The sequence below is a fragment of the Blennius ocellaris genome (assembly GCF_963422515.1).
Source record: "Blennius ocellaris genome assembly, chromosome: 22".
NCBI lineage: Eukaryota > Metazoa > Chordata > Actinopteri > Blenniiformes > Blenniidae > Blennius > Blennius ocellaris.
This window is the reverse complement of record NC_137671.1, coordinates 12,767,037-12,793,296: the sequence shown is the minus strand read 5'-3', so window position 1 is coordinate 12,793,296 and position 26,260 is coordinate 12,767,037. Positions and strand designations below refer to the sequence as shown.

General features: G+C 41.1%; 1 protein-coding gene across 1 annotated transcript in view; it reads right to left on the bottom strand.

The window, feature by feature from the left end:
* Positions 1–12,178: 12,178 nt before the first annotated feature.
* pcloa (piccolo presynaptic cytomatrix protein a) overlaps positions 12,179–26,260 on the bottom strand; it is a gene marked incomplete at both ends in the record, with an annotated part of 52,298 nt that continues 38,216 nt past the window's right edge. Inside the window, 15 exons of the mRNA XM_080518149.1 lie at positions 12,179–12,322; positions 12,981–13,126; positions 14,426–14,560; positions 16,062–16,120; positions 16,275–16,416; positions 18,714–18,989; positions 19,580–19,826; positions 19,907–19,978; positions 21,040–21,133; positions 22,259–22,285; positions 24,119–24,249; positions 24,451–24,501; positions 25,068–25,252; positions 25,747–25,811; positions 25,979–26,087. Coding sequence (XP_080374275.1) covers positions 12,179–12,322; positions 12,981–13,126; positions 14,426–14,560; positions 16,062–16,120; positions 16,275–16,416; positions 18,714–18,989; positions 19,580–19,826; positions 19,907–19,978; positions 21,040–21,133; positions 22,259–22,285; positions 24,119–24,249; positions 24,451–24,501; positions 25,068–25,252; positions 25,747–25,811; positions 25,979–26,087 — 1,883 coding nt within the window. The remainder of the gene's footprint in view (positions 12,323–12,980; positions 13,127–14,425; positions 14,561–16,061; positions 16,121–16,274; positions 16,417–18,713; positions 18,990–19,579; positions 19,827–19,906; positions 19,979–21,039; positions 21,134–22,258; positions 22,286–24,118; positions 24,250–24,450; positions 24,502–25,067; positions 25,253–25,746; positions 25,812–25,978; positions 26,088–26,260) is intronic.

The following is a 26,260-nucleotide window of genomic DNA, read 5'->3' as shown; positions in this document are numbered from 1 at the left end:
TGAAGTAAAATCGAAACAAATTCCAAACCCTCTATGATCCAACACTGGTTGCTCATGCTGCTATAACCAAATGCAACAGTCTCCTAAACGGCTTTATATGGGATTTTCACAGAGATTAGTATTGTTTTACATAAGTCCCCCCCCCCCCCCCCCCATCTAATTCAGTTTGACTAAGTGCATCTCGTTTCTTCGGCTGGTAAGATTACTGACAGACAATGTTGTTTTCGGTTCATCCTCAAAGCTGCGCTGATCAATATTTATAGATTGAAAGAGCAGATGAGGATTATGAGTCATGTCAAAGAAATCTCTTCTCGTGACAAACCCCATATAGCCACATATTAGTGTCTTTTAGCTCACTGGTTTGGTTTGAGTGCCTCCATCTTTTTGTTTTTTTTAAATGCTTAATCTTGAACAACCTCAGTTAGTTTTAGTCAATTTTACTAAATAGTGATCGTTCTTAATATATATGCTGTAACAATTTCCCTACAATTATGAATGCAAAGTCTTACAGGTAATCTTACAAGTTTCTTTTTCAGTTAAAGTTTTATTGTACTTGGGAGTTCATGTGAATAATTTTAAAACACAGTTTTATGTCAGTTGTTAGAATTTTTCAGCAGTGCTCGAAGATGGGAAAGATTTTCCTTTCGATTTCTAAGCTTTTAACGCGAATTGCAGCCAGCATAAGTTTAACAAAGGCTTGGTTATAGTAAAGGAAAACTGGGAATTGTTGGAATAAACCTTATGTAAAGGTTATCTTGATCGCTGCACATTTACTTTGACCTGTTGACCACAGAGATACTGAATGCCCCCGGTCATGTTTCTGGAAAAGAGCAATAGAGGTAAAATCAATGGGAGTGTAACTGAGAGTGACAGGACGGCGTGTGCGTGTGTGTGTGTGTGTGTGTGTGTGTGTGTGTGTGTGTGTGTGTGTGTGTGTGTGTGTGTGTGTGTGTGTGTGTGTGTGTGTGTGTGTGTGTGTGTGTGTGTGTGTGTCAGCAGGTGTGGCCTCTCTCATCAGTCCGACCCCTCCCACCTGTCCGGGGAATTGCCCTGCTGCCGTTGCCTAGCAACCCCTTCGGCTGTCTCCACGCCGAATCCTCACCACAAGGCTGTTGTTTCCCCGACCAGTGAGCGCACGCGTCACGTAGGCATGCCGAGAGCGGCACAGATGAAAATAGCTTTCATAAAGAGAGGACTTTTCCATTTTAAGCTGGTGTCTTCTGACTGACACTTTTTCTTTCATTAAATTTCACATTGAAGATGTCACCATTTGACAAGATCATTTCCACCATTGCACATATATAATAAGTGATAAAACATTTAAGTAAATGCTTAAACCTTCTATTAATCTTTTGTAAGCCATTATTTATTTTCTCATTGATTTTAATGACTTTCATGTGATTATTAATTGTAATTATTTATATATTTAATATTCAAATTTATATAATCAATTTGACTGTCTTTATGGTATCTTATTGCAGGTTTATTTGCATTGCTTAAATAAAAAATCCAAGTGAATCTTGATTGTTTTTATAAAAAGTTGCCTCAAATGCTTTATTTTTTGTCATCCTTTTTAATAACTGCTGTACTTACTATTTTTTGGTTTATTATCACACTTTCACTCATCTGTGAGGCACTTTAAAATATGCTATAATAATAAATGTTGAGTGATAGATAATTTATGACTAATCAACCAGTGCTCATAAACTTTAATTTTTAATGCGAGAGCCAAGATGAGAAAGCAATGCCTCAGAACAAGGTTTAATTCTATAAAGTTCAGAAGCCAATTAAATCATATTTGCAAGGCAAAAAGCCTTTGTGTTTCATTAAAATTGAATTTTAAACGAGGTTATGTTTCCTCACGTCAGAGTTAACGTCAACTAAAGAAGACAAATGGTGTTTACTTTCAGCCCCCTCATGTATTTCTCATCATCTTAAGAGTTTTCCTTCAGTCGAGCTGCTTCTCCGTACGCCGACATCACTGGAAAAATGCCAGCTGTAAATCCTACCGAGAGCAGTCCACATGACGTGATACAATATGATGAAGCATCTGTCAAAGCTGACTCCTGTCTGAAAAGCTAAGATGTCACAGTCTGGAGCGCCGTCACATTTTTCAAACTTCTGCAAGACAAACAAATTGATGTCTGTACTGCTGAGCCTTCACTAAAGGGGAACAGATTCAAAGAAACTGCGTTCATGCAAAAATATTGCATTACAACGTGCGCCCCCTTCCCTCCACATCCTCCCCCCGCTTCCCACAGGCTGCCAGGCACAATTCATATATTAATTCTTCTGGGTGAGTGCGTTACCGTGGCAACAAATGATTTCCAAGTTTAAAGTTTAATCACCATCTCCCCCGGCACAGTGTCGCCCTGGCAAAGAGGACGGGACATGTGTTTTATCTCCACATAAACCGACACAGATGTAGCCTCTCCTGTCACTTCCAACGGTCGGACACGAAAGAAGATGGAAAATCTGGACAGAGATGATGTTAAACGACTATTGGATAAAGAGGATTCAAGTTTGTTGTGTTGAATGGGAAGGCTGGTGCCGCTTTGTTTGCTCGATATAAAACTACATGAAGCTAGTTTTGGTTCAGATAAAATGATGAAAACAGGGTTGATTTGTGCATGAAACTATCAGTGGAACCTGTGGTACCTTTACTAAATGCGTTATTGCTATTTTATACATGCATTTATATTCATTATGTCTCCGTGTTCACGCATTTGCAGAGCTGTTGGTTAAGACAGCATGTAGAAGAAAGCCACAGTTTCCAGGTCAGACCCCAACCACTGAAAGAAGCGCTTGCTCTGGCCACAAAGAAAGGTCCTGCTCACTAGCACAACAGCAGAAGCTCATCTTACTTCCTGATTATGTGCGACCAACCATGCCACCACAAAATTACATTTACAGGCAACCAATCTTTATTCTACCCGGAAGAGACAAACGCCTGAGGGAAACGATATATTGTGAACATAAACGCATCTCTGGGCTCTTTGGGGGTTCCTGCTCGAGTTCGCGGTTCTGTATAAACTTTACCCATTATCCTGAAGTGAAACAACCGAGTTTCCCCCCACAGTTGCCATGGTACCTATTACCATGGCATCTTCAGTCAAGCATCATTGCAGTATTTTCCATTAAGAACTGGAGAGGACAATATCTTCAATATCTTTCTAAAGTACAGTGGGGCAAAAAAGTATTTAGTCAGCCACCAATTGTGCAAGTTCTCCCACTTAAGGCCTGTAATTTTCATCATAGGTATACCTCAACTATGAGAGACAGAATGAGGAAAAGAAAATCCAGAAAATCACATTGTCTGATTTTTATAGAATTTATTTGCAAATTATGGTGGAAAATAAGTATTTGGTCAATAACAAAAGTTCATCTCAATACTTTGTTATATACCCTTTGTTGGCAATGACAGAGCTCAAACGTTTTCTCTAAGTCTTCACAAGGTTTTCACACACTGTTGCTGGTATTTTGGCCCATTCCTCCATGCAGATCTCCTCTAGAGCAGTGATGTTTTGGGGCTGTCGCTGAGCAACACGGACTTTCAACTCCCTCCAAAGATTTTCTATGGGGTTGAGATCTGGAGACTGGCTAGGCCACTCCAGGACCTTGAAATGCTTCTTACAAAGCCACTCCTTCGTTGCCCGGGCGGTGTGTTTGGGATCATTGTCATGCTGAAAGATCCAGCCACGTTTCATCTTCAATGCCCTTGCTGATGGAAAAATCTCACGATACATGGCCCCATTCATTCTTTCCTTTACACGGATCAGTCGTCCTGGTCCCTTTGCAGAAAAACAGCCCCAAAGCATGATGTTTCCACCCCCATGCTTCACAGTAGGTATGGTGTTCTTTGGATGCAACTCAGCATTCTTTCTCCTCCAAACACGACGAGTTGAGTTTTTACCAAAAAGTTCTATTTTGGTTTCATCTGACCATATGACATTCTCCCAATCCTCTTCTGGATCGTCCAAATGCTCTCTAGCAAACTTCAGATGGGCCTGGACATGTCCTGGCTGAAGCAGGGGGACACGTCTGGCACTGCAGGATTTGAGTCCCTGGCGGCATAGTGTGTTACTGACGGTAGCCTTTGTTACTTTGGTCCCAGCTCTCTGCAGGTCATTCACTAGGTCCCCCCGTGTGCTTCTGGGGTTTTTGCTCACCGTTCTTGTGATCATTTTGACCCCACGGGGTGAGATCTTGCCTGGAGCCCCAGATCGAGGGAGATTATCAGTGGTCTTGTATGTCTTCCATTTTCAAATAATTGCTCCCACAGTTGATTTCTTCACACCGAGCTGCTTACCTATTGCAGATTCAGTCTTCCCAGCCCGGTGCAGGTCTACAATTTGATTTCTGTTGTCCTTTGACAGCTCTTTGGTCTTGGCCATAGTGGAGTTTGGAGTGTGACTGTTTGAGGTTGTGGACAGGTGTCTTTCATACTGATAACCAGTTCAAACAGGTGCCATTATTACAGGTAACGAGTGGAGGACAGAGGAGCCTCTTAAAGAAGGAGTTACAGGTCTGTGAGCTTTATTTGCAAATAAATTCTTTAAAAATCAAACAATGTGATTTTATGGATTTTTTTTCTCATAGTTGAGGTATACCTATGATGAAAATGACAGGCCTCCCTCATCTTTTTAAGTGGGAGAACTTGCACAATTGGTGGCTGACTAAATACTTTTTTGCCCCACTGTAATTCTTGAACTCCAAAAGGCTTTGGTGAACTTTGCCAGCTTTTCCAAAACTGAGATCACGGAAAACCACGAGGACGTGCAGTGCTTAGACAGTATGGGAGAGGACAAAAAGAAACTGCCAAAACAAAAAGATTTGAGAGAGAGGCAGGTGAGAGAGGTAAGAAGGAGATGACCTTGACAAATATAAAATACCAAATTATCAACAGTGTGGGTTTCGTAGAAATAGGTCGACATCTCGAGCAGTGATGGATTTTGTTAGAGAAAGTACAATTGGGAAACATTAAAGGAACTGTATAATTAAAAAAAACAACTTTATGTTGCGGCATCCCCCAAGGTTCTGTTTTAGGACCAAAATTATTTATTCTTTCCTGAAAATAATATTTGTTGTGTACCAAAAACATTTGAAAATGGTTATTTTTGCAGATGATACAAACCTATTCTGCTCAGGACAATAACTTATTGTCCGATTTCCATTTTGTGTTTTTGCTTCATCTTCATGGAAATATTATACTTCTATACTACTTACAATACTACTATAACAGTAGTATTGTACATCTTGAGATCTATTTTTTTCAGGAAATAATCTGCACTTGATTGCTCTGTCCTACATTGCTTCAGATCTATGCCATTCACTTTGCATCCTTATTGACACACCGCTTTAGATCCCAATGAATGAATTGAAAACAAACATCTGACTTTCGCGTTTTGCGTGGTCATGGCCACTGTGGTTACACCTTGTTGGCTCAGTGAGAGAGACGTGATGCCGGGTGTGTGTGATATGATGTCTCACTCGGGACAAGGGCAGCCTCGGTCCCCTCTGTGCACTGACTGATCACATTACTATTAGTGAAAGCTATTCTGTCAGGAGGAGAAGTTATGGCCCAGCCAAGGAAAGCCTCGGGGTGAAACAGGCATCCAGTGACGGGAAGTCTTCAGGGGGATGTGAGGTGATTGGATATGAAGGGTCCTCGCTGTCCTGCCCCATTTTCTTTTTCGTACTTACAAAATCTTGTTTCCTTCCTACAAAATTGAATTGAGCTTTTTGTCCTTGTCATTTGACAGATAATCCTCACCAGAAGTCCTTGGGATTTTTGCCAATATAACCAAACCACTTGTAGAATACTTACAGGCGTCTACCACAGGTGGCTGTAACATAGGCGCTATACTTCAAATGAATCCATCTGGACAGCTGATGATGCACAGCCTTATAGTTTGCATCCAGTCCGCAACTCCCAGTCACATTTCCAGACAACCATAATCTAATATCAAGAGTCTTCAGATGATGCACAGCCCCATCTGTGCATCATCTTGACATCTGAACTTTTCCAGATGTCACGAAAACTAATTTAGCAAGAAAAAAAATTGAATCCAGATCCACAAGGTTTTTTAATTTAATTTTACTGTTGAGAAAAGAAGTGTTATCAAAAGTCTGCTTTTGCATCAACGTGAGCGTATTCTTTTCAGTTTCACATCCATTTTTCACCAGACATAGTAACATTTACATTGAATATAGATTTCATCTAAAAACCATGTCATGCCACAAGTGAATACAAAGACTAATTTTAAAGATTAAATCAATAATAGCCTGAGCTCTTTAATAGCAAATGTGAAACTAACCTGCTGGCGACCTTACAAGACACACACCACAAATGCTGGAATGTTTAGCAATCATTCATTCACCGATTCATTTATCCAAGTGAGTAACGGGGGAGCTAGAGACAAGCCGGCCTGACTCTGGGCTGAAGTACATGATCGCCAGGTGCATTGCAGAGACAGTAAATTAGTAAATTGCAAATGCTGTAAATATCGACTTTACACATTTAGTATTCCAGTTGATTTGCTGTTGTATTTGTCCTGTTGTATGTGGACTGAGATCTATTTACGTTGGCAATCACAGGTAAAACATGCAACTCTACACAAAGGTCAAACCAGGGTCATCTTACTGACATGTAACAATGCAAAGTCTTCATAAACACAGCACACATTCCTCTTTGAATTGTCCCTCGAGCACAGCGCAGAAAGCCACCAAGTCTAGAAAAAAAGATCTAAGAAGTTGAAATGATTTTATCATCTCTTCTCATGGACAGTGCCAACTACCACTTCTCTACAGTTCCCTTAAAAGAAGTCAGGTTATTTCAGTCTGACCAGAAAGAGCTGGCTCAACCTGTTGACGAACAGACATACCAGCGTACAGAGCCACATCACAGCTACAATGAAGGTTATTCACCCTCACCTCGGCATTAACATTGACAAAATACGTTTGATCTTCCTCAGGGTAATGCCCTCAGCAGTAATAATCAAACCCCCTTTGAGAGAGGAAAATATCCAAGTGACCCCCTCAATTGAATGTTGACGACTGCCGTTTGGAGATCAGGCCACGGTGGATGGATGCGTAACCGCCGGCTGACCTTGAACGGGCTGATGCATCCGGCGACGTCTCCTGATGCGGCCTCGCCAGATCTCTGTCGTCTCGATCAGCCGCGACACTCGGTGAATCAGAAACGCAGGACGACAGCAGCGTGTTCTTAACCCCCCACACCTCCCTCCCTCCCTCCCTCATCTGATGCCGGCCATATCTTTTGAAGGCAAAAGGAGAGGAACAAACATCTTTAGATGTGAAGGATCTGAGGGATCCATCAAGAAAGAGACGTGGTATGGAGAGGGTGGATATGAAAGACAACACGGGAACATAAAACACGAGGGAGAGACTGAAAGGGAATAATGTAGACAACAGACGGGGACCCAGAGAGAAGCTTTGATCAAACTGTTAACATTTTCAGCAAGAAGCACACGATCGTGTCCTTCAGTGCTTTTTGTCTTCTTGCGACATCCCTGGGACTGAACACTTGGAGAGCCTCGGTGGGAGCAAGTTTATTGCAGTAAGTAAAAGACCAGTCAGCAATAGCCATTTAAATTAATAGAGAATAATACTGTCCAGATTCCCATCTTTTGAGTTCTGTAGATTGGTTATAGACATTTTAAAGTAGACAATTCAAACATCCTGTACATAAAGGAAGGCTCGCTTTAATTCATTATAATAGTTCAAGGAAGGTTACAGAGGAAGCATGTGACAGGAAGGTCTCTGTTGATACCCAAAATATGAAGGTGGGATCAAACATTCAATACAGTAGCCCGACAAGGCAGACGTCACAAGACAATCATTCATAAAAGTTTATATTTAGCAAAACATTAAGGGATCGCTAAAAGCTTCACCGAGCAGTGAGAATAAATGAAAAAAATGGCAGTGTCGATTTTTCAAAAGTAAATGATCCCCTTGAACCAAACCACTGCAAATAAGTCAGCTGTCACACATCCCGAATAGCTTGTGGCAAGAGCTTAGTGCTCTGCTATATATATATAACACGTTTTATCTATTTAAAAGTACAGTTGAAACCCTCTGCCAGTCGTTTTAGCCCCCCTACAGAGTTCATATCCTTCTATGGGTGTTGGCAACAGGTGTCCATACAAAGACACAATTATATCATCCCCCATGATGAAGGGTTCCTACATTCATCATCATTACTAAGGGCAGGCGGCAGCAATCAACCCAAGCATTTCGACTATTCTGAAGTCATGACCATGGCTCTATATTCTAGATTGATGGGCTATTACATTCAAAACAAGGTTTTTCATAGTAGTGGTTTAATTTTATTGAATTAATACAGATTTAAGGTTGTTTAGCATTATTTCCATCAATATTTATATATTGGCACATTTCAACCTTTCATGCAAAAACTAAACACTGATAATCATAGTTCTGATTTATAAAAAAAAAAAAAAATATGGGTGAGACTGTAAAATGTGCAGGTGCAGAATCAACATTGAGCAGGTGCTGACACATACGACCCGTCACACCCACACACACAGTCTGGGGTCTCTGAAAATATGAAGGCATCGACACAAAAACACACTGGGGGATTGTAGGTGGAGAGTCTGATACACAAGGTCTATCCATTGACGTGGAGACAGACACACAGACAGGTAATTTAGTCACCAACTCACCTCAAATGCACGTTCATGGACTCTGTGAAGAAAACTTATAAAGGCCCACATCTGGAGAACGTGAAAACTGCACTAAAGGTTCCAGTTTGTAATCAAACAGACCAGCTGGTCACCGCTGCTTTTCGTTGCTGCAGGTGATTTTACTCAGATTAAGTGAACTCACCTGTGTAATCAGCGCTTCAGGCTGCACGGTCACACAAGTCTGAAAGCATTCCGGCTCCACCTGGTGGCTATTTGTTGTTACTACAAGATCCGTGAGACCCGTTCGTCAATTTGTACTGGAATCATGCAAAATAAAAACGTAGTTTTAACCTCAAACTGTGTAATGTTGAGTAATGTAATGAGTCAATAGACAGCAACACCACTTCCTTTGTACTGATATTTAATATTTAGACATGGGGCAACAGCCATTTTTACAGCACATTTTGCATAATTTATCAATACCTCCTGTATACAATCACAAAACCATGACAGTAGATTTTATTAGGTTTACTTACAAGTGAAAAACCAGACAGGTTTTACAAGCATAATCTTTGTACAGTCAGCATACATCGCCAATAATTATAGATTTTTCTTCATAATTTCCCCCCCTTTATAACATTTTTGTTCAATATCTCCCTCTATCACGGTCTTGTTTTTTTTTTTTTTTCTTCTTTAATAATATCTGGACACAAAAATAGTATGAACCACCAACGAAACATGCAACATCCAGTGTGAGCACATTTATATTCTCCTGCAACTACTCGAGTTGTTAAGATAGACTTCTGTGTTAGAGACTCTGGTAAACCTTTAGTGTTTAGTGTAAAGGGTCGGGTAAATCTGGGTCCCCACAGACAGACACAAGCTCATCTCCCAGTCTCTCTGCTGTACAGTGATCTAGAGAAAAACTACCTTTCTTTTTTCCCCCCTTCTACGTTCACATACCTTGTTTTGTTTTTGTTTTGTATTTTTAGTCTGCTAAAAGACCTATTGCTTCCCAAACCCCAGTATAAAAAAGCTATGTATTTACAACGTTGGAAATAGAGAGATGGCATCTGTGAGAGTGTGTGTGTGTGTGCGGGTGTGTGTGTGTGTGTGTGTGTGCATGTGCGTGTGTGTGCACAATTCAACGTGTGTTACGAGAGATTTCAGAGCTGATAGTCCGACAGACAACACTTAAAATAAGACATATGCACTAGAGCCGATGACATGCATGAGTTTGGTATGAAGATGCGACACATACAAGCACATGAGTGTTAAATGAATAAAAACAAAACAAACAAAAAACTCACACACACTTAGCTTAAAACTACGACTGTTTCAGGTATAATGTCCACTGATTACAAAGTTCTCTGTTTTTGTTTTTTTGTTTTTGGTGGGGGGGGGGGGGTCGTTTCTCATACACATATGTGGAAATGGATCATTTTCAATATGGGAAGTGCATATCAAGATGAAGTTTATTTGAATAGGAATGTAAAAATTGTTGTTTTTTTTGTTTTTTTTAAACCTTGATTCATAGCTACATCGCTACGTGACCATTTTCTTTAAATATGTGAGTGTATGTTCGTGCACAAGGGCAAAAATGTTGGTTCTCTGAGTTTCAGGCCCTCTAAACATTGTAAACAAGCACTACATTGTGTATAAAATCAAAACTTATCGCATTTTTCTTTTTGTTTTTTTACTCTGTACACCTGATATGTACTGTAAACAAATATAATACAACATATGAAATAGCCTCAGGCAATAAATAAAATTCATATAGCAATACAAAACAAATCTCATGTGAAATAATTGAAAAATCATATTAAAGCAGTAACCATTTGGTAAAAGATATGAAAACACAGCAGTGCAAAATTAAACTCAATGTCAATGTGGTTGTTTTTTTTTGTCACATTTCTGGTAAGCCAAGATGCAGTTACTACCTTTACACAGCAGATGTTGCATAGAAATCACTCAGAGTAAAGTTTCACTGCCTGGTTTGACTTTAAATGTTGAATGAACCAGCTCCAAAATATACCTGAAGACCTTTTCATTATGACTTAATAATAAAGTAAATAATTTAAGACACAATTTACAGTGAGGACATGACAAAAAAAAAAAAAAAACATGCTACAGTGATAGAAATGCTGTATCTTAGGATAGTATTAGTGATAATACGGCTTTTTTGAGGATAGTTTCTGGCACTTTTGCCTTTTTAGTCGCTTCCCGGTGTTGCCATTTCCTTATTCTACTTCCTCACTTTGGGGGATTTAAAAAAAAAAAAAATCTCTTTTTGTTACCAGAATGATGATGATGGTGATGTTAGTTATACATTCTAAGCAGAAAAAGTGCAAAATACCACAAAAGCGCGCATTGTTGGGTTGACTGCCCTTGCGAACAAAAGCTCATGTAAGAATCTAAATGTGCTTGGATCTCACGAGGAACAAAAGTGAGGAAATGCTTAAATCTCATGTGGTAAAACATCTCACATTCTAAGGGGCATCATGGGTAAATAAAACGTCTATGCCACAATCATCAAGACTCGATTGTCTGTGATAGAGATATCTATAAATCTATTTATATAAGTTAGAATTAATGTCCACCTATGACACTTCACTATATACAAATTGTACCTTAGAGGTAATTTTTTTTTTCTGAGTAAAACATGTGGCACTCCATACCAAATAGATAAACTCATGCGCACAACATATATAGTTTCCAATTTGAATATATATTGATACTGAGGCATTATCAAACCATCATTTGATAGAACTCTGGTGGGAAGGGTGCGAGACAAGTAGTTTGTGGAAATTAAGTCAAAAACATGCTTGCGGCTATTTCTTTTGAATTGGAATGATAGGTAGTGTGTTATAAAATATACTTTTAGTATTTGATTGAGAAGACAAATGATAGAACTCTACGCTGATATCATAATACAAAAATAAATAGGAGGTCCCTGTAACAGAGTCTTCATTATTCTATTCCCGAAATGCTTTGTAAATGAATAAAGTTCTGCGGATCTTAGTTAAAGCAATGAGGAGTCTTAAAATGGATAAAACATCTATGTAAATAAATAAGAATCTACAAGCGAGTCCATTCCCTGTATCTATTAGAGTTAAAAGTTTCTCTCCAGGGTGAATGATGGGTGTGCAAAATTGCCAAAAAAGTAACTGAGTGCATGGGCGTGTGTGTTTGTGTGTGTCTGTGTTTTTTCCTGTAAAATAAAGTGTGTAATACCTGGTTGATTTCGCGCTTGAACCTCTGAGCTCAGCGCCTGTGTTCTTCTCCCCAGCGCCGGCTATACTGCTGTACACTGAACTGTCCTGTAAACATGTGTTCATGTCCTGTAAACACATCACCGCTTCCTCTAAGCTGAGGGAAATCCGTGTTTTAAAAAAAAAAACAACAACGTTGGAAAGTCCGGCTGTCTGAACTCTGAAAGCAAAAGACTGAAGGAGGAGACGTTTTGGTACCCTCCTGTGAATCTCTTGCTTTCACTTCTTGAGATTTCCCGCTTCCTACGAGTGGATCTGAGCCGTGCTGGCGAGCAGCTTGTGCCAGCTCACCACTCGCTTCCGCAGGTCCACCTTGTCCAGCCACACGTAGGCCTCCCCGATCAGGGTCTTCTTCATGAACTTGCCACCGTTGGACACGAGGAACAGCTGAGACAAAATGAATAAATAAACAGAATGTGCGTCATGTGATATTTTATTTCAGGCGACACAAACGGCTCAAGTTGATGGAAGAGAAAATATGGAAAACCGAGTTTGAGTGCAAAATTTGTGTCCACGTGTTTTTAAAAGTCCAAATTTGCTGACATTTTTCAGAAATACATTCATTTGTTGGCAGCTGAGTAGCGACAGTAGATTTTACTGCTGCATCACTGATCTCCTGCTGATCATTGTTATCACGACCGGTTGCTGTTCAGTTCAGATTTTGACCGTTGTTGTTGTTGTTGTTTTTTTCTTCTTCTTCTACTTTTCCTGAAATATCTCAACCTGCAGTGGACAAATTTGTTATTTCTACACTTTGCAAGGCTGGATAGGATCCTCTTGTTGAGAGAATTTGATCCACAATATAAAAAGCAAGCCATGTTAAGAAAAAAAAAAAAAAAAAGTTATTTTTCAAGTTTGCAGCTTTCTATTATGTATTTTTAGTTATACGTGTTTTCTATTGGCTGGGTGGACTGGATGGAGATGAATGTCAGAAGTGATTTGCGATGGGTTAGTTTAGATACGTGGGACTGAACATAGACAGCAACAGAGACGCTATTTAACCACGTGGAGCACAATAAGTTGGATTGAATGATTGATTGATTACCTGGAGTGAGTGTCCGGTGGGATTCATACAAAAGCGGAAAGTTTCATTAAAAGACGGCTCGCGGTCGTGCCGACACACTCTGGTCTTCTTCTTGATGATCCTCTTCTGGGTGGCGATATTCACCACGTAGAGCTTCACGTAAAGATCTGTGAGGCACAGACACACACACACACACACACACCTGAATGAGGCTGGTGTCATGCTATGATGAGCATTTCAATTTCTTTCATAAACCCCACGATGTCTGTGGTGATAAATTCAATAAAGTCACTAAAACCAAGAAAAAAAACCCAGCAAAAAAAACAACAACAACTCCTTACCATTTTCTGAAAGCGACAATATACCAAACTGTTAATGTTGTGAGTCACTGAGAGAAATGATGTGTTTCCGAACAACCATACATTGACGACGGCGATAAATCTCTGTGTACAGGTCCCATCTGGAAGCGAAAATGCAAATCAAACAAGTCGCCGCCAGCTTGGGCATTAGGATGTAAATCTTACAAGAGGAGGCGAGAGGGGCCGCAATCTGTGTTTTTCCTCAAGGAAAGAGACTCCTGATTCTACAGAACAGACCAAAGAAGGTGTCTGTGCAGTGTTTCGCAGTCGCGGTTACGAGCAGTTTGTCTCAGCACTGATTTATACGGCTATATTTTCAACAACCGTAGTGCTAAACTGCTGGATGATCAAGTGCTTCATACATTTTCTGAACAAGTCTCGCTTTCAGCTCAGTTGCTTCATAACTTTTCAAGCTTTATACAATTTGACAGTGTTGTATACACCCTCAACCGCTTTCCAGGACCACCGCAAATAGAGATATATTATTTTACTTGCACAAATGGTCAGATTTAGAGTTAACAATCAGGCTGATAACATTTTTGAATTCTTTGAGGATGACAATAGCCTCAGGATTAACAAGAAAATGCAAATTCCACACAAAGATCACATAGCTGGGAATCAAACTTGGTTAATTTTGCTGAGGTGATGTAAACCACTACTGGCCTTGTATTGCTTATTATTCAAAATCAATACATTTTTAGCATTTCATTTTCATGGCCACTTTTCTTAATATTTTATTAAGCTGCTCCTGATTAAAATAACATGAGCTGTTCTTTTTCTGTTCAACATTGAGCTAATCTCACCTCAGTTTTATTTTTGTTTACGCTGTGTGTATGTATTTACAGTGAGTATATGAGTTTGATGTACTATAATCAAATGTGGGCTGAAAAAGAAAGAGATGACAGTTGTGCTGCAACCATTAAAAAAACAAACAAACTGGCAAACACTCGTGGTGAGATGCCAGAACAAGTGTCAGTGTGGGCTTCCCAGCTGTCAAATGTAAAACATTATATGCCTCATTAAAAATCTCAGTTAAAAAAACAAAACAAAAAAAATAAACCCTCTGAATATTATAGGAAGAATATCAACGGGTATCTTTTTGATTACCAGGCAGGTGGTCTGGACTCTTGAACTTGTAGGTGATGTTGCGGCATTGAAGAATCTCAAGGACCAGATGTTCACCCTCCGTCTTCATCTCCTTCTTCAACGCAATCTTGATCTCACCCATTACCTGAGTCTTGCCTAAACACAAACACACACACACACGCACACGCACACGCACACGCACACACGTAAATGTAATGTAATGTAAAAAGCTCCAGTTTGAGCCCCACTTTGTCAAAAATAATCCAATTTAAGGAACAAATCTATGTGCAATGTAAAAAAAACAAATACAAATAAAAAATCTGTTTGGTGGATTATAACTTGTAAACTAAAAAACAAAAAACAAAACAACACAATTGTCCTTGCAATAATACACCCCTCCAATCTCACTCTGAAATATAACTTCATCTTTCACAGTTGCTGACCCCTAGTGGACAAAATTTATAATTACAGGTTGAGTAATATCAAACATTGGAAACTGAAATGTCTAATGGATTTTACACTTTTATAGGATTTCTACTGATTCAGCAGCCCTCTAAATTGTTCACACACCAAAGGAGCAGTTTGAGGTTCGGAGTCTTGTTCAAGGACACATCAACGTAGGAACAGAGGAGAGATCAAGTTTACAACCTCACAACCTACAACTGAGCCGCAGCCCACCGACAGGCAATAACAACTGTAGAAGCTGGATCAACAACACTCTGGCAAATGATAAATGTGTGTGTGTGTGTGTGTGTGTGTACTTTTATTACTCCTGTTGCGAGGACATAAATCTGTCTACAGGGTTGCATTGTGGTGTATTTAACGCCCTACTGGGACAAAAATCCATAATGTAAATCATTATGTCTCCATGTGGAGATGTGGGTAAGGTTGTGTGAGGTCAGCCCTCAGTTTAGGTAAGGTTCTGGGTTATTTTCTTCTAAATAAATCAATGTAAGTCAATGTGGTGTCCAATTAAATGATAAAAATACAGCTCTCTGCAAGTGTGTGTGTGTGTGTGTGTGTGTGTGTGTGTGTGTGTGTGTGTGTGTGTGTGTGTGTGTGTGTGTGTGTGTGTGTGTGTGTGTGTGTGTGTGTGTGTGCGTGTTATAAAAAGATAAAGCAATATAGGCAATGACTAACAGCAGATGATAAAAAAAATAAAGTTAAAAAGAAAAAGGCTGTGAATAAGTAGAAGTGCATGTGTGTCTCACACTTTTCAGTCAATTTGTGAGCAAGATAACAAACCTCGGGTCTCTGCTGCTTTTAAAGGTCATCATTGCACCACTATATTAGTCATAATACCGTGACTCAGTAGCTCTCAAGGAAAAAAGGAACAATGAATCGGATTAATAGAAAAAAAAACTGAAGGTAATAACCTGTAAATGTGGTAATGCGTGATGTGAATGGGTTATAATAAATCTTTTTTTTCCCAAATACATGAAAAGAAACTATCTTGAAGAGATGGAAAGAGAAAAGCAAAATGCATAAATACTTCAATGAGTAATTCATGGCTGTACTGCAGGATTTTACATAAAGTTAAAACGTTGTTGCTTGAGGCAACATAAATCAACACCACCACCATTAATGCATTTAAACAGCTTAATCAAGAAACGTTTGACATACATGTACTGCAAAAAAAAAAAAAAGGCTTTTTAACCTTCAGAGTCACTGAGTCCTGTAGATTTCATGCCATCTGTGCCGTTTGGGATCTTTCCACTGAGAACAGACAAAAGAAAAGAAAAGAAAACATTAAAATGTTGTTAAATACACAACATATGACGAGCAGATCGTTTGATTTCACTATAGGTGTTCAGGAGCAGTGAGGGTTAAATACTCGATAGACGTGTTCAAACTGTGGATGGGAACTTACAATCGAGGCACCTGGAAGATGGCACTGTCCACCTCATTTGCCTCCCCTTCTTCGTCCAATAAGCTGTAGGCGCTGCCGCTCAGGCCGCTGTCCAACGAGGCTGCCGTGACCGGAGCGTCCCCGGATCTGTAGCTCGTCCGAGCTGTGTGGAGATACGACCACACGCATCACGATAAAGGGAAATAATGTCAACTTGCACTTCTGCTGGTTCCAAGTACTCCTGGGCCAAGAAGCATCAGTTAATTTTCTTTTTTTTCTGCAATGGAAATCCATCACGATCCACATTTAATACCGAAAATGATTAATGCCACATTCAAAAAGCGAGGCTTGTTCAAGGCACACGACACTAGACTGGACTGTAATGAATAGCAAGGCAGACATTGAGGACTTGCAACAAGCATATGGATAGACAATATATCTTAAATCATTATCTGAACAAAGACTCAACAGTAAAAAGTACGCATATAAAGCTAACACAAAGCAAATAAATCACATTTATATGTTATGCAGACTCAATGAGAGGCACAAAGATCCTGCTGACGTTGTTAGTCCTCTGTATGGAATATAAATAGTGTTCAGATGTCTGGAATTTAGCAAGTAAAGTTACAAAAAGTGTCAGATCTGGAGGAATTGTTGAGGATGTTCACGGTGGTCCTGTTCACAAAAATACGTTTACGAAAATGTACAAAAATAAATAAAAAAATAAATAAAATGCATGTTTGATTTTAAATGTTTTAGATTTCAGCATTCTGCTGCTCGGGCGGTGTGAGAGAGTATGGAGGATGTGAGATGCAGAACGGCATCCATGCCGACACGCTCTTCTCCAGGGCCACTCAACACGATGTCGCCGGCGGAGTGCTGAAGCTCACTAATAGCAGTACAATGAAGCAACGGGAGAGTCGTGACGCCGCAGATGTGGCGCAGCGTTCACTCTCAATGAATCACACCCCGAGAAGCATTGATCTCCTGGCATTAGTGAGCTGTGTCGGTGGCCGACAGGAAGTGTGTCTCGCCGCATGGATCGCCGGTGATGTGGTGACTTTCTTGTCTCTTTTCAAAAAGCTTTGCAAGAACCCCCCCCCCCTCCATTCTATCTCCCTGCGGGTGTGCGTTAGTAGTACGGCATCCTCTCTTTCTCCCCCCTCGCTTCCAGCTGTGCTGCAGTCACACCACAGAGAGGAGACTCTTGGTGCAAACGCTCACCTCCGATGCTCTGCGGCCTCTCTTCTGACACGGCTTTCCTGAGGGTCAGGTGTCTGCCGTCTGCTCTGCTCCCTTTGGCCCACACAACTGATGGCAGGGCAGGCAGCCAATCGGACTGGGCTCTCTGAATGGTGAGCACGCCAACTACGCTGTGTCTCTGGTGCCTCAGTGAGAGGCGGCCCCTTTGGCCTGGATGTGTTTGTATATCACAGGTCAGATGTCAAGGGGGCGGGGTCAACGCCAGGAAACAAAGGTCACGGGGATGGGGGGGGGGGGGGGGGGGGGGGGTCGAAGTTCAAGATGGAAGGAAGTGGAGGGGGTTGGGGGGGGCAAGATGGAGATTCAGAGAGCGGTTTATCTTCATCATGGCAGCCAGCTTGACGGACAACTGTCATGCAGCCACAGTGTGCAGTGCACGTTTGCCCCTCCCCTGCACACCTCTCAGGGGCAAGGTGTGCAGCATCGACTGAGATGCATTGTGAGTCCAGGAGTTTTTCAAATAAAAAAAAAAGGAAGGAAGGAAGGGGGTAGCAGACTGCATGCACAGCCATCTCAGTGAGGGAGTTTAGAAATGCTGGCCTTTTTTTTTTCCTCAACGTAAAAAAACAACACAAATCATAAAGAACTCCAAAGAGATTAAATAATAAAAAAAATATTAAAACAGGTAAATGATATTTTCAGGAGGGAGGGAGAAGGGGGTGACAGCTTTCTTCTGTTTTAGTAGTTGGATGGACGAATCTTAAAAACTGGTCCTAAATGTAGTAACATCATTTATAATTTCCTGCTTTGGTCCTCCGAGAAAACATGAGGTGTTTTGTTGATCTTTTTTATTTATTGTAGACTAACTTACCTCAAATCCCAAAAGTTCTAACCTAATTTTAATCGGATAATTTTTTTCTCTCTTTTTCGCTGCACAAGATGTACATTTAAATGGTTGGTTATATGTATTTTAAAGAGTTTAATAAATCAGAAGACGTTGTGCTACTGTACAAGTGTAATGTTGGCTCGAAACGTCTAAACACTTGTGCAGGCATACAGAAGAGAAGCGATGGAAGGTCGACAAACTGTTAATGCACGAGGAAGGAGAAACAGAGGGTGTGGGGGGGGGGGGGTCAGGAGGAAACCAAGTACTGGAAGGGAAACTCAAGGAAAATGAAAAGAAAAACCCAACAGAAGGTAGAACAGATGAGAGTGAGGAGGCCATGCTGCGTAGGCTTTATTTGCGCCTTGGTTTACTTGGTTGGAGGCGTTGCGGCGGCGGCTGCTGCGACTGCTGCTGGGCATCGCCCGCTGCTAGGGCAGCGCCCCCGCCGCTTCCATTGCTGGTGTCCTGGTGCTGTTGCCGTGCGGCGCTTTTGCTGGAGCGTGAAGCACCGTGCGAGCGAGAGTGTTGGCTGTGTCCGTGGCTGCTGTGGTGGTGGTGGTGGCTGTGGCTTTGGCTGCTCTCGGACGGGGAAGGCTTCGACGTGCCAGGGCTACTGTGAGATTTCTCGATAGTGGGCACCTGCGTGTCTAAAACAACCAAATTACCCAAATTACCCAAAAAATAAAAAGGTATGTATTTTATTATTTTTTTAAGGAATTTACAGGCTTTGCAAAGTTGCTGACTTGTGCAACCGTTGAAGTATCTGCCTCATAAAGTAACAATCTATTATCATTGTCATTCTGTTTTCTTACAATGTTACTTTGAGAATTTTTTTTTTTTGTTAATCAGCGAAGCATTCAAAGCCTTCCACGGCCACGTTGCCCTCGGTGTTCGAAGGAGGATGGAGCTGGGTGACTTCATGGCGGGCGAGAAAACAGAACCACGAGAAAGCAAACAAAGCATGAGGCAGAAGCCACACTGGGTGTAGAAATGAGCAGAGAAAGGTGTCGGCAAACAAAACCAAAATTGCAGAGTGAGAAACCGGTGGACAGAGGCAGACACTGTGATAAAGAAGCAGTGATAAATAGAGAGCTAAAAAGAGAGGTGGACAGAGGGAGGGAGGGAGAACAGAAATAGAAAAGCAGCAGAGCCCCGGAGGGGAGGGGAGGGGAGGGTGGGGTGTTAGTGGGTGACGGTGTTTTAATCAACCGGGTGAGAGGAACTCATCGTGTCCTACCCTTGGCTGGGTCTGGGAAGATCCCGTGGCTTCGGCTCTTGATGACAGAGGATTTGGGGGAATCCTGAATATCGTGCGAGGAGCCGGTGGTCTTAGGGGAGGAGTGCTGGGACGAGGGTTTGGAGGAACCATGCCGGCCCTGGCTCGAGTGGGAGCGTCTGTGGTGGTCCCCCTCGCTCTGCTCCTTCAGGGTAAGCCAGCGTGGGATGTTGTCTAACTGAGCGGTGTTCGACAGATCAATGAGGACCTGGGAACAAGCACGGCAGTTTAACGCAACTTTTTTTTTTTTTTTTAAATGAAGGATCTTTGAACAAAAATGACGATTACCTCTCCGAGAAAATCATTGGAGGAGCACTTGTCGTAGTCCCACACGCTCACCTCCAGAGTCTTCTTCCTCAACTGGAATACACATTAAAATGAACATTAAAGCAGTAGAAGCTTTGTAGACATTAAAAAGTGGGTCCAGAATTCAACCTTGCATATAGTTTTGTTTATTTTTTAGCTTGAAATGACCTATTGACAGAACGATGTCCCGGTTTTTATGATAAGATCTAATCGTAATACCATTATCAAACCGGCATATCAATTGGTTAATTTGCCTTTATGTCACGGTCAAGTGAACATTTAAGCAGTTTAAAAAAAAGAAGGACAACAACAGTTGGCTCATTTTGCTGTGATCAGTTTGTCCTTACCTACAAAGTCAGCAGAGGGAAGTTCGCAATGACATTATTGATGAAAAGTTGGCAAATCACAATGTTTATTTTTATTTGGGTAATTGAACCTTGAAACCGGTTAAATTGAGAGTTTTCCTGTATTTTCCACCACATGTGATTATTGTAGATCTGGAGAAAGTATGAAACACACACTCCTCCCCATAAAAACTCAAAATATTACCAAGCAGAGATGGCTGGATCTCAAACACAAAGAAGTCATCCGAGAGCCTCTATATAACATGCATGTCAAAAATATTATAGTTCAATTTTAATGAAACATTCTGGTGGAAAATTCTGTGAAATATCTGAAAAACTTGTGCCTGTTATTATTAAAAATTCATGCTGACAGCATGGCTTGAGACTACTTTGCTGGTGTCTGCTTCTCTTAAGGAATTTGTTTAAAGAATGGTTTCTGAGATTTTTAATATTTCTTTGGTGGTTTTTGCCAGACTGGATCCTCTTGCAGGCCGGTTTTGGCCCACAGACTTTATATTTGACACTTATGCTCAACAAGTATCAACTTTTCTCAATGCCGACTTATTTTAAACAATGGCATGATCATATTCAAAATAAAACATTTAACTGATCACCAAAAAATATATCTAATTCTGCAATGTTACTTCATTCACAACTTATGCATAAAGAAATACTGTATTTCCATTAAGTACTAATTGAGAGGCTGATGCCAGTTATAAATGCTCAAATCCCCAATATTAGACTCCTTGTGTCCGTCGTCATGCTCTGTACCTGCTCCAGGTGGATATTCTTATAGATGACAGTCTGGTTCCACTCAGGGTTCAGGCTTTTCCCTGCATGTTTGGACTTCCTCTTGTTTTCAGCGCTGGGGGAGGGGGGGGGGGACACATCATACACATGCAGACTTGGTAAGTATAACACACCAACACCCTGCTGGGTAGGGGGCCACCAAACTGTCGTGAGCACAAAGTACTGGAGGAGGCCACAATATGACAGTCAAGGGAAGAGAATGAATGTGATGCACATTGTTGAGACGGTAACAATGTATGAGGCCTACGTGCATGGACGGCAGGGAATGATGTCAGGATGTGCTGCAAAAAAACTCCATTTATGATGCTTATCAAGCTGTTTACCATTAAGATCATTTGGTATCAAACTGGCCTGCAGCCATTCTTGGAGGAAATCTCCAAGGAAGACAGACTTGAAACAGAAAACAAGGTTAGACTAGAAAAAAGACTTTCTAGTAGATTGCTAATTAATCTATTTGTCTGCCAATTTAGTAGTATATATAAAAAAAAAAGACTTGCTGAGATGGATGTTTTTTGCAGTGTGTAGGGTCTGATCCCAGATCGTACGGTATGAGTAAATCTGTAAGAGTTAGTTTGGAAAGGACAAGGACGCTTTACTCCATGTTGGAAAACAATGGTATGAATAAAGGACTGCATTGCAAAATGATAGGAGTGTGTATTAAATGTGGGAGGGTGCTGAGGGTGCGGTATGATGTCAGGGCACGATGTAGGACAGCACCAAGGGGGTTTTAATCACAAAACGGGGACAAACTCAAGGGTGTCAGGATCAATGTTAGGGTTCCAAATTTCAATGGTTGAGGGTCGGGGGGACAACGATCATCTACCAGGACAAACCAACAGTTAGCTCAGCAAAAGAATCCACAGGATTGTTTTTGATTTGTGTTAAATAGATGAAAAGGCATGAGTAGTTTGGACTTTGCCTCCTCCATAAACAAAGACACTCCTAAAGCTGCAGGGAACGTTTGTGGGAGTCGGGGAGGAAGGGGGAAAAGTGCAATTATTCCAGGGTGAAGGGTAGTTAGTGGGACTGAGCTAATAGACATTTATCAGTTTTCCAGTTAGTTAGAAAACAACCTGTCTTTAAAAATAAAAAATCATTATTATTAATTTTTTTTTAAACTTTGACCAAGCTGACAACCAATTTGCAACCAAAACAGAACCAAAGTGGGCAAGTCACATACCTGGCGTTCTGGACAACCATGACCTGACTGAGGGGGTCCAGCATGCATTAAATATAGAGAACAACATACAGAAACAGTCGTCAGATGGAGGGTGGGTGGGGGGGAGGGGGTGTCAGAGAGTGTCTGTGGACTGTTAATGCATATGTTGGAAGGGTAGATACGCTGATACATCCGGGTTTGCTTTGGGGTGTGTGTGTGTGTGTGTGTGTGTGTGTGTGTGTGTGTGTGTGTGTGTGTGTGTGTGTGTGTGTGTGTGTGTGTGTGTGTGTGTGTGTGTGTGTGTGTGTGTGTGTGTGTGTGTGTGTGTGTGTGTGTGTGTGTGTGTGTGTGTGTGTGTGTTTTGGGGCAGAAGCAGGGAACTACGGTGCGCTGGAGTGGTTCACTGAAGACTGTGCTGTAAGTGTGTCATGAGTTGCATGTATGAGTGTTGAGAGGGCTTTCAGGTCATATGAGTCATCCATTGGCAACCGTCTTGGAGACCTGCCGCTCATTGGGCTGCAGCAAAACAGCAACTTTCTTCATCTTTCCATCCAATACCATGAGATTAAAACACATGATCAGATGCCATTCGTGTCTACAGTTGATGAAATTGACATCATTTCACTAGTTTATATGCTACATGGGTAGAAAATAGCATCATAAGAGTGCTTATATTTTTCCTATTCATATCATATACTATTAGATAAATCATAAATGTTATAAATACGAGGGAAAGTTGGGCTTTCAGTTAGGGATTTCAACACAAAGTTACTCTGCAGATAAAGCCTGGAGAGGCATGCATCTATCCTTGTGCACATGTTTAATCATGCTGTCCAGATCACAGGCGAGTTAAGTCACTGTTTTGATCCACTGCAGGATCTCCATTGTGGTTGCCAGGAGATGTGATGCAACTGAACAGCCTCTTTATGGATTGCAGTTGGTGTTGATAGTTGCGAGAGCCCATGTATATATATATACACACACACACACACACACACACACATACACACGCACACACACACCCAGCGCACACACAAGTATGTGCACACGTGTCATGTTTAGTGTGTGTGACTCCGTCACCACTTTCAGGCACCATTCTCGCAGTCTCTTTAGTGTTACCGCAGCCCCGACCTCGTCCGCTATGTTGTTTGTGTCTGTTCGAGTGTGTCAACACACACACTATATATTATTGCTGTAATGATCCTCAAAAAAAAAAAAAAAAGGAATAGAAACCTCTCGAGAGAGATAGAATTTCATAGCATAGAGAAGGTGGGAAAGTCAATAGCATTACAGTGCAATCACAGGGAGCAGGGAGCCCTGGACCTTTAAGGGAGTGCAGATCGTATTGCGAGCAGATATGAGAGCTATCGATTTTGACTGCACTCGTTCTTCCATTGGAGCAGCCATTAACAGCAGAGGGAGGCAGGTATACTATCAACCTCATACATAAGGTTTATATGATCCAGCAGTGATGCAGGGCTGATGAGTCCTGTGAAGCTTCTACAATAAAAAAAAAATAACAACAAAAAAACCCAACATTTGATGGACCTGCTGTAATGTGTCGTGGAGTGTCGACGCTATGGATTTGATATCGGAGAAAGGCCATGAGCTGCACATAGAAATATGTTATGGTGAGTCAAAATCAATGTCAAATCGATTTTTACAATGAATGGAGATACGGCTTAAGCTTAAGAAAATCTGTGCCTCCCAGATATTAACATTTCTTACAACTACAACTTCAAATCAGTCTCCCAAAGACGGCTCATGATTTCAGTTAGGGAGACAACCCAGTCCTTTGTAAATAAACAAAATTCAAACATCTACACATTTTTATTTCATACACTGAACAAACCACCTTCCTTGCGGTTTCTGCTGACTTACCCTCTGCCAGGCAGCAGATAGACTTTAACGAATGGATCGGAGTAACCGTTGTTGTCCCGCGGGGCGAGGTTTCTGGCCTGCAGAACGTGAACAATCAGGTTGCCGAGCTGCTTGTCATAGTGGATTTGAAGCTGGAAGAAAGAAACACAACCTAATTATGATGGATTCAAATGCATTAGGGGGAGATGCAATGTGGGAAAAGAAAGAATCTGGAAAACATGGATTGGCAATACACAGAATTCTCTTTGCTTTTCATTGCATTTGAATATTTTAAAGGTAAAATCTTTAAAACAAAATCTTTCCATTTGCATTAGTCGTTGTTTTTTACAGACCTGTATCTCTCCAGAGATGGGGTGGGTCTGGATCTTTGTTCCTTCTGTAGTCTGTGAGAGAAGAAAAACATGTATCTGAGCTTGAATGCAATCAATTTACACGTCATTTAAGAGCTTCAATGCAAAATAATGCAACTTTTTTTGTTTTTGCATATTTTCATTTGTGTTGATAAAGCAAGACCGTTCTTTGTTTAATCGACTTACTTATTTTTTTTATGAAAAACAAAATCCAACTAAAGAGAACTTCATTCTGTCTCATAGATCCATCTGTATAAACTGAAGTGTATGTTGGATAGATCTTCCACTAATACAGCAATATCATCTGCCTCTGTATATCTTCATTTAATCCATCTGTGGCGCTTAAGAACACAGATGACTTATGGATATTGTAGGCAGATATTTTTTTGTTGTGTGGATGAATAAAAAAAAATTGGCTCAAAATACTTTTCCAATTATCCATGTTCTGTAGAAAAATTTTTTCTTGTATTTTCAACAAATATTTTTGTTGGAAAGGAAGCAAATACAATGTGATATATCACATATTTGCTATCACAATACTTATCGGAACCAAGGCGCCAACATAGATTGTTTTCGGAAACCAGCCCCTGAGCACTCGCCTTGCTGCCGTGGCGCTTCTTGCTGATGGACGGGGATCCAGGCTGGCCGGGGCTGGAGGTGGCCGAGGTGGTGGCCGGCAGGCAGGAGGAGGAGGAGGAGGACGGCGCCTGCTGCTGGGACACTTTCTGCAGCTCCGCCGCCAGCTGCTTGGGATCAACACCCGGAGACCTGGGTGGTCTGTCCCCTGGAAGGTGCATAAATACTGAAATCACAATCAACACCATCAGTCTCATGAAGTCATGCTTGTATAGAAATTTTTTTTAATTAAAATTAAACACATATTATTAATCAAAAGATTTTTGTTTTTTGTTTGTTTTCCAGCATGACAGTGTCTCCAAACTGAAACTATAGACACATTTTGAAGTGAACTTTCACAGAAAATGAAAGAAATCTCATGAATATAAAAGATCAGGCGAAATATTAAGGCGCTGTATTACGGAGCCCTATGAAAAGATTATGGTGCTTTCACAATGGCTCAGTGTAATGAGGACAGACAGAGGAAATGGCCACGGGGTGAACTCGAGAAGAAAGAGACGAGACCAAAAGAAAGACGCGAGAAAGGAAATAACAAGAGGAAAAAAAGTTGATTATGAATTACAGAGGATGGCAGCGAGAAAGAACGATTAAAATCTGCATTAATCTTGGGCCAAACACGTTTTAAAATATACTGTAACTCACCTTTGCTGTGCTCCTGGAAATCCAAATGCTGGGAACCTTCTGACTCGGCCAGCATGTTGAGATCACTGAAAAAAAAAGTGATTTCACATTACTTGCTTTGGATTTGGAAATCACCAGAGAGGAAATGAGTTTGACAAACAGAAGAGAGAAGGGTGGAAAGATCTCTGACAGATTTGAGAACATTGAAATAAGAGGATAACGGATATGACAAGATAAGAAACCTTCTACTCACAGCCTGACACACACTTCGGCCTCATTACACGGCTGCCCGACAAGCCCCTGGACCTCTTCGTAGGTTTTTCCCGTCAGAAGAAGACCGTTCCACTCCAGGACTTGCATTCCTGTGCATTGTTTGGACACAGGCACATCAAGGAGAACATCCACAGTTATAGGATGGTAGAGGTTCCATCTTTTACTGTTTTGGTCAACACACTCACACACGCAGGCATGCACGCACACACACACACACACACACACAAACACTGCAAACCAAACAACAAAATAAAGCTTTGAA